The 8,723-nt window shown below is 48.2% G+C and overlaps 1 protein-coding gene across 2 annotated transcripts in view; it reads right to left on the bottom strand.

Annotated features, from left to right (window-relative positions):
- Gxylt1 (glucoside xylosyltransferase 1) overlaps positions 1-6,370 on the bottom strand; it is a 28,306-nt gene extending 21,936 nt beyond the window's left edge. For both annotated transcript variants that reach the window (XM_032885342.1, XM_032885335.1), the window contains exon 1: positions 6,106-6,370. In XM_032885342.1, the coding sequence (XP_032741233.1) occupies positions 6,106-6,311 (206 nt within the window). In that variant the 5' untranslated portion in view covers positions 6,312-6,370. The remainder of the gene's footprint in view (positions 1-6,105) is intronic.
- Between the last annotated feature and the right edge of the window lie 2,353 nt (positions 6,371-8,723).

Genomic DNA, 8,723 nt, shown 5'->3' on the forward strand with positions numbered 1-8,723 from the left:
TGGGCCTTTGAGGACGCAGCACCGCAGCATCCACCTGCACTAGACTGTTAGGCTTTCCTCAGGGGCCTTGAAGACCACCTTGTATCAGCCAGCTCTACTTCCTCCGTAAAAAGCATCTACCTAGTAAACTGTCCTAATGCCCTTAGCACTCAAGAACACTAAGATCAGCTATGTTTATAGGAAAAATATCTACGGCCAGGTAGAGTTGAGGGACAGAGGGAGGAGGAGATCACTTCAGGCCAGAGAGTGAGTGTGAGTGAGGCTAGCCTTAGCTACAGGAGACCCTGTCCCCAAACAACAACAAAAGTAAAGATGAACGGGAGTTCATAGCACCATCATTCCTAACAGTCAAACAGTGGAAAACCACCCAAATGCCTGTCGGCTAGTGAACAGAACGTGTTAGATCCGTTTTAATGAAACAGTACCAAGTGTAGTAACCCATGCTATGGATGAACTCTGAAAGGCAAACTAAATGAAAGAGGGCAAACTCAAAATCCACTCTTGAACTGATTCATTACGGGAAATGTTCAGGATACGCAAATCTACAACCACAACAGACTTGCGGTAGTTGAAGGCTGTAGAGCTAAGAAAAGCATGGGAAGTAACAGATACGGGGTCCTTTGTGGGCAGTCAGTGAACTCTCTTGAGAGCTAATGCAGGCATATCAAGTTTTAGGGTGTTTCTTGGTTTAACACCATGTTGAAAAACACACAGTACATAGACAAGATTTAAAATTTACTACTGGAGGTTGAGGAGACTTCAGTCAGTAAAGTGAGAAGCAAGCCTGAGACCAGTTGGGATCCTCAGCGCACAAGCGAAGACCAAACCTGACAGCACCCCTGGGACCCTAGCATTGCAGGTGGAAACAGGAAGGTCCCTGGGCTTGCTGTCCAGCCATGCTAGTTCCATGGTCAGTGAGAAACCTGTCTCAGAAAAAGGGTGATTGAGGAAAGATGCCAAATGTCAACCTCTGCTACACGCACGCACGCACACACACACACACAGTGACGTGGACGCAGGGCTCTTCAGGGTCAGCTGTCTTGGATGGAAAGTCAGAGGCAGGTGAGCCTGAGTTCCAGGACAGCCAGGGTTAAAAACAAACACAAACGGGGTTGGGGATCTGGCTCAGTGGCAGGGCGCTTGCCTGGGAAGCGCAAGGCCCTGGGTTCGGTCCCCAGCTCCGAAAAAAAAAAAAAAGAACAAAAAAAAAAAAAAAAAAAAACAAACACAAACATCTGGCACCAGCTACTCGGAGGCTGAAACAAGAGAATCTGAGTCCAGGAGATGAAGAGTGCTGTGAGTAATAGTGAGACCCGGCCAAAAACAAACACTTAACAGTACTGCTCTCCTCAGTAACCGCGCTCAAGCTTGACGCAGACTTAACTCCACGGACAGACGTCTTCTGTGGGGATCTGGGGAGGCCATGAGCACATGTGTAAAGAGCAGAGTGTCCTGAGTAGATGTGACCGCTGATAGTCAAGGACCTAACCTCGACCCAGAACAGGAAAGCCTCTCCCCCTCAAACCCCACCCTCCCTCATGAGGCTCAGAGGGTGACCACGCCCTCCTCTGGCCAGTGTGACTAGTGAGAGAGTAGACAAGAACAATTACTAACAGTGTAGCTGAGAAGGACTGACTAGTGTGTGCTAAAACTCCCAACCCCACTTTCCTCCCCGAGTCCCCACTACACACACTACCCCGACAGCTCTCTGCTCTGTGCTGTGGTTCCACGCCAGAGGGTAGGTGCCCCCCACCCTCACCCCAGCTTCTCTGTACGTGAGTGTCCTTCCTTCATTCCCTCACTGCTCCAGTCAGATTTCCAGGACCAAGTCATGTAGAACACGGCAGTCTTCTTTATTTAATTAAACTAAAAAAGGTATTTGTTCTTTGTTTCAAAATGTCAACAGCAACCACAAGATTTCTTTAAAACCTGTAAACAACAGAAGATTTCTTGACTCTTAAGTGTGGAGGAAAATTCCAGGCAAATCCTCTGTAAGGACATGGCGGACTGAGCTCAGGGCTACAGGGCAACACTATAGAATCTCAAGCCTGGGCACCCGCCACCATGCAGGGCACCCGCGACCACGCAGGAGACCACAACTCACACAGCGCTTTAAAGGCTATTCGCAGCACGCTGCTACACTACCACCTACAACTCACCTGAAACTGCTCATGTCTAGACCACTTCGTGACTAGCTCTAAACCTGACCGTCCCCATTCTCCAATGTCGTGAACACTCAGAATGAGGGAAGGCAGTTACATAAACAGATGGCGCTGAAACGGTCTCACCATTTCATGAACTGACCACAAAGCGCACCTTCCCTTGACAAAAAGTAAATCTGGATTACAGATACAAAATTTTTTAAGAAAGGAACTCTGGAAGAAAGTTAATAAAGATTAAGAACAATAAAGAAAAAATAGCCAATCTGAAAACAAAATTTTAACACCCACTGCAAGATACACTTTCCCAACAAAAACTGTACAGGGAGGGGAATTCAAATAGAGATGAATATTTATACTTTAAAGTAAGATCTCTAGGCCAAAAGTACACTGTTTAGTGAAATGCGTATCTCAAAAAGCTCTTAATATTAATGACCAGCTTTTATTAAATATTATGGATCAGAGTTATGCTAAGTATTTGGACTGTTTTGTATGCCTCCCTCACCAGACAATTTTTATTTTCCGAGTGATGACTGACGTCAGGGACGGAGGGAGCCTTCGGTGTGTGATGAGCCTACAGGAGTCAGTGCCCCGAGAAGGAGATTCCTAGAAGCGGCTCGGCTCTAGACCTGCCTGGCTATGTGGGCACACGACCTGCCTGGCTATGTGGGCACACGACCTGCCTGGCTATGTGGGCACACGACCTGCCTGGCTATGTGGGCACACGAGAAGGTGTACGAAGGATGGCAGCTGCTGTTCCCAGTCTGCGCAGTCACAAGTTTTGCTACAGCAGCCAAAGAACACTCAGCAGAGGTGTGAGCAGAAGCCACTCTACTGCCCAACAAGCCGGAGGCCACTGTTTGACACTCATATGAGCCCGAGTAAGGGCCTGCCCTGAGTATCTCTACTTTCTCTAGCGTTCACTGCCCCAACTCCCCTCTCCTTCAAAAACAGATGCAAGGAAGGGCAAACAGCAGTGCAAAGGAATGGTGGTCAAATCTCTCTCTCAACTGTCAGTGGTTCTCAGAGTTTATTTGCACCTTAGTAATAGCTCGTGGTTAAAACACAGGTTACTGGTACTCTATGTTAACAGGTTTCTCTACCAGGTCCAAGAACAGATACTTCTCCCCAAAGAGTGTGCGTGTGTGCGTGTGTGTGTGTGTTGAGAGAGAGAGAGAGAGAGAGAGAGAGAATGGATGCTTACGTGAAAATTAAAACAATCACCCTGCTTTTTCGGCCACGGCAGCCATCTTCCAGTAACTCGCAAAAATGGCAAATACAAAAGGAAAGAGGAGAGGCACTCGGTCTATGCTCTCTAGGCCTTTCAGGAAACATGGAGTTGTTCCTTTGGCCACATACATATGAATCTACAAGAAGGGTGATACAGTAGACATCAAGGGAATGGTCACTGTTCAAAAAGGAATGCCCCAGGGCTGGAGAGATGGCTCAGTGGTTAAGAGCACCCGACTGCTCTTCCAGAGGTCCTGAGTTCAATTCCCAGCAACCACATGGTGGCTCACAACCATCTGTAATGAGATCTGATGCCCTCTTCTGGTGTGTCTGAAGACAGCGACAGTGTACTTACATATAATAAATAAATAAATAATTCCTTTAAAAAAAGAAAAGAAAAAAAAAAAAAAGGAATGCCCCATAAGTGTTACCACGGCAAAACCGGAAGAGTCCACAATGTCACCCAGCATGCCATGGGCATCATTGTAAACAAGCAAGTTAAGGGCAAGATTCTGCCAAGAGGATCAATGTGTGGATTGAGCACATCAAGCACTCGAAGAGCAGAGACAGCTTCCTGAAGCGGGTGAAGGAGAACGATCAGAAGAAAAAGGAAGCCAAAGAGAAGGGCACCTGGGTTCAGCTGAAGCGCCAGCCTGCGCCACCCAGAGAAGCCCACTTTGTGAGGACTAACGGGAAGGAGCCTGGGCTGCTGGAGGCCATTCTATACGGATTCATGGCCTAATGGACAAAAAGGAAATAAAGGACCCAGACTGCAAAGTGTTTCCTTAAAAAAAAAAAAAAAAAAAAAAAATCACCCTATCAGCTAGTTTTACCGTGCCAGGTAAAGTTCTAAGCAATCTATGCAACTATGTCACTTCGGTCCTCACAAATGTTCCACATCTAATGAGGAAGTCAACACACCCAGTACATAGCAAAGGTTAAGGTGCTGACTCAAAAGCCTTCAGTCTTTCCTCTTTAAATTCTCAGTTCATCCTACCAATGTTGACAGGGCTCGGCAAACATGAACTTTAGGTCTAGCCAGTCTGAAAGGGAGAAAGGGAAGTGACAGTCATTTCAGAATGTGCATCAAGATATCAAGTGGTTAGTATTAAATATATGTAACTCTTGTCAATTACATTCTCGTGTAGCTAAAGATTCACTCTCTACACCTACAGTAACAAAGAAACAAGTACAGAGAAGTAACCGTGTGACCAAGGAATCCTGCAAAAGTGAGTGGACTGGGGCAGGTTGTTGGAACTCTACTACTCTCTCCAACTCCCTGGAGGGGTCGAGCTCAACATGTGACAAGGCAAGTCCTTTACCACTGGGATACAAACTCGGCCCGTGGTCTGTTGAACCTGGGTCTCCTTCTGTAGCCCAGACTGGCCTGGAACTCCCAATAAAAACCAGACAGGTACTGAATTTTCCCTCCCCCTGCCTTATACCTCTTGAATGCTAAGAATACAAGTATAGGCCACCAAACCTAGTTTGAAATAATCATTTCAAATAGGATACACTAGGTGAAAAGAGATTTCTCTTCAAACACTCACTGTCCTTACCATTTAAAAAATGTTCTCCTTTATAGAGTTGGGGTTCTTTTTTCCCAAGTACTTCTTGTTATATAATTCTGGGCAATTAATAATTTTTTTTTGTTTTTGTTTTTTGAGACAGAGTTCTTCTGTATAGCCCCGGCTATTCTGGACATTGTTCTGTGGACCGAGCTGGCCTCGAACTCTGCCGACCTCTGCTTCCGGAGCGCTGACTACTGCCAGTCTTTTAAATGTGTAGCTCAGGCTAGCCTCGAACTCATGATCCTCCTGCTTCCGCACTCCTCAGCAAATCCTACTGGGGGCGTAGGATGTAGGCGATGGAACCTGAGAACACGCCTAGACCCCACATTTCTCTGCTGACAATCAAACCATAAACCAGTAACTCACTATCTCCACGCATGCTTCTCTTTACACCCACCTCCCTCTGGAAGAGACCATCAATTCTCAGATACATACATAATAGCTCAAAGTGGATGGTACTCTCTCTACAATTCCTCTGTCTTCCACTCTCCAATTACTTGGTCTCAGAATTGCCCAAACACAGGTGTCCACCCAGGCCGTGCGAAACGCTCAGACTGTTAAGTAAACTGCCAAAACAATTTTCCATTTAAATTTCATAATTCTCACCGTGGCAGTGATTTATGCAAATCCACCAAATCATTATGCTGTGTTATAAATATCCAATTAAAAAATGATATCTCATTCCCCCACTCCTCCCATAAAATATAAGCATACTAAGTATCGCTCACGTTTCTGAACTTCCTTTACGTTTCCGGAAAAAAAAAAGTATTTTCAAAACAAAAATTCAAAGCTCGCTTTATGCCACGTCCAGATTTCTTTGGCCACGGCTACTGATAAAATGCTAAGATTTAGGAGGAAAATTTCGACACCTGGGGGTGGGGGGGAGGGTTCAACAAGGGCGCCAGCCTGACTCTCAAATAGTTCAGCTTCGACACCATGGAAACAGGAGGGAATTCCACTAGCCGCGGTGTAATTAGGATTTTGTGGGACACCACTTACTCCCAACGAGCCTCTCTGAAAGTCGCAAAGTTATTCAATTTCTAACTGGTCTAACACTGGGTCTGAAGCCAAACAGACAGTGCTTGGTAGTGGGAGCGGTGCATCCGGCCCTCCCGGACCCTCGAGCCCGGCAATGCGGCCCGTACCTGCCGGTCCGGCCCGGGCCCGCGCTGCCCGCGCCTCTCCCGGTGCCGCGTCCGCCGTCCGCCAGCCAGGAAGCCACCGCGGCCTGCGGCCTGCGGCCTACGGCCGCTCCTTCCTCCAAGGACACTGCGAGCTGGCTGAAGGCGTACAGCAGCGAGCAGAAGCCGCAGGCCAGGCACAGCCCTACGACCCGCAGGTAGCGCCGCATCCCGGCCCGCGCTACCGCCACCGCCGCTGCCGCCCTCACCGCCGCCGCTGCCTCGCCCGCCCGGGCGAACTACGAAAAGCAGCAACGCGCAGCCGCAGCGTGACCAGCCCGGTTCCCGCCCCTCCCCGCCCCGCCCCTCCGCCCGATTCCTCTCCAGGTCCCTCTCTGTCCCGTCCCGCCCAAGCCCAGCACCCCTCACACCACGCCCCTAGCCCTACCATGCCCCGCCCCACGCCCTCCGCGCAGCCCCGCCCCGCGCCAGCCCCGCCCACATCCGGCGCCAGCCCCTCCTCTGTTTCAAACTACGTCCCAGACCTCGTATTGTCCCGCCTCCGTGCCACGCCTAACGCCCGGCCAAGGCTCCGCCTCCTCAGCGCTCCCGGAAGCGGAGCTGAGCCCTAGGGCACTCCTAGCCTCCGCGCAGGACCATGAGATGGACGCTGTTCCTTGTTAGAGATTTCCCGGCTCTGAGCTGTGGACAGGTATAGCGAAAGAAGCGGGGCTGTAGGCTGTTGCCCTAAATCTAGGATTTTTCCATTGCGCAGTTTGTGGCGCCGGGCAACTTGAATTCTGAGACATCGCTGCGTTGACCAAAAAGAACCCGTGGTTACCGCACCTGCTAACTCTTCCTTGACTAATCCTGCTCCTCACGGACTTCAGCGTCCGGTCTAAAACGTCTGCCCTTCGTGGGGTGTCTTAAGAAGGTGGCAATGCAATGGTGCAGTGCTTGCCCATCCACACAAGGCTGGGAAAGCAGCCTTGTTAGAGGTTGCTGACAACTCATTTGCATACCCAAAGCAAAACTGATACCCTCCAAACCCAGCCTCCCATCCTTCCCGCCGCGCATTTACCCGCCACTGGCCAAGCCATGAGCTTGGTTCACGCAGAAGCCTCGTGAGGACCTGGGGAAGGGGAGGGGCGTAGATATTGGGAATGTGCAGCTGGGGACTTTGGCTGGTGCTGGAGACCTGTGTTGATGATTTGACAAAGCAGAATGACTATAGCTTAAACTTCATGATTATTTTTAGATACCATTAGTCCCTGAATAGGCCTTCGTTGACCACCCGTGTCAGATCTAAAATACTTTCAACTCTAAACCTTTGAAGCAATCTCAGCGAACCAATGGTTTTCACCAATATGAAAGCTAAGAATGTCACTAGAAAATATTTGAAACCTGTCCGTTTTTCCTGTTTGCTGTAATCAATCTGATGATCCAACCGGTGTCTGGAAAATGCCTTAACTTCTTTTATCCTGTGTTGGAACATGTTATCCCACCCAACCCGAATCTATGTTCCCAGGCCACGCACAGGTCACTCATATTTGCTTCAAAATCTCTTACTCACTTTCGAAGAGAGCTGAGGTACACAGGATAGCCATCTGTGAGGGTGTGGACGAGCCCCAAAGTGCAGTTGCTTGTACCCCCCCAGTATAGCAGATTCCTGAGCTAGGGGTGGCCCTCTAAGGGAAGGAATTCTAGACGGAGCGAGCAATGAAAGCAGCTCTTGTATTCAGGAGACTGAGAAGTGCGCAACGCCAGGATGAGTGAATGCACGAGCTGACAGGCTCTGACAGAGCAATGAGACTGCAGAGAGGGACAGCAGTTACTCTTGGAAACTCTTGGAGGTTTGAACTTGATCTGCTTCAAGGTTTTGAAGGAAGGAAGGAAGGAAGGAAGGGAGGAAGGAAGGAAGGAAGGAAGGAAGGAAGGTGATCACATTTGCGTTTTAGTGAGTCTGGCTTGAGTGAAGGCTGGGATGGAGATGAGAAATTTGAGTGAGTCCAGAGCTGAAACACATACGTGGTTTAAATGCATGCTTAAAACACATTTATAAATGCACACTTGAAACAAAAACATTTCAAAATACAAGTAAAATGCACATATTTAAAAATGTACAGGCAAAACCACACTGAAAAGCATACTTAAAACTACATGCATACTTAAAAAGCACACTTAAAAGTGAAAAACCACGCTATTGAATCGTTCAAGTTGCATCTGGGTCACTGAGAAGTTTGCCCACAAAGGACAATGTGAAGGAGAGTCCAGGCTTAGAAGCTCTCAATCCTTGGCTCTACGACTTTGGCAAAGTCACCTGATTAATTATGGGTTATTTCCATCCCATAAGGATTAAATTTCGTGCCTTACAGGGGAAAAAAATCCAATGAACAAGGAAGATGTATATAGAGAAAAGAACATACATTTGCTCATTCAGTAAATATTTATTGAATATTTCCTACATGCCAGACAGGAGGCTCAGGTGCACAGCATTCAGGGATAAAGGAGCGACCTGCCCTCAAGAGGGAGACAGGCCAGTAAAAACACCATACAATTCTTAGAGAAATAAAGATAAAAGGGTACCGAATTACAAGAGCACTAACAGAAGGGAGAGCTGGAGGGTGTGGTACCAGCTAGGG

This window comes from Rattus rattus, chromosome 1 (assembly GCF_011064425.1).
Source record: "Rattus rattus isolate New Zealand chromosome 1, Rrattus_CSIRO_v1, whole genome shotgun sequence".
NCBI lineage: Eukaryota > Metazoa > Chordata > Mammalia > Rodentia > Muridae > Rattus > Rattus rattus.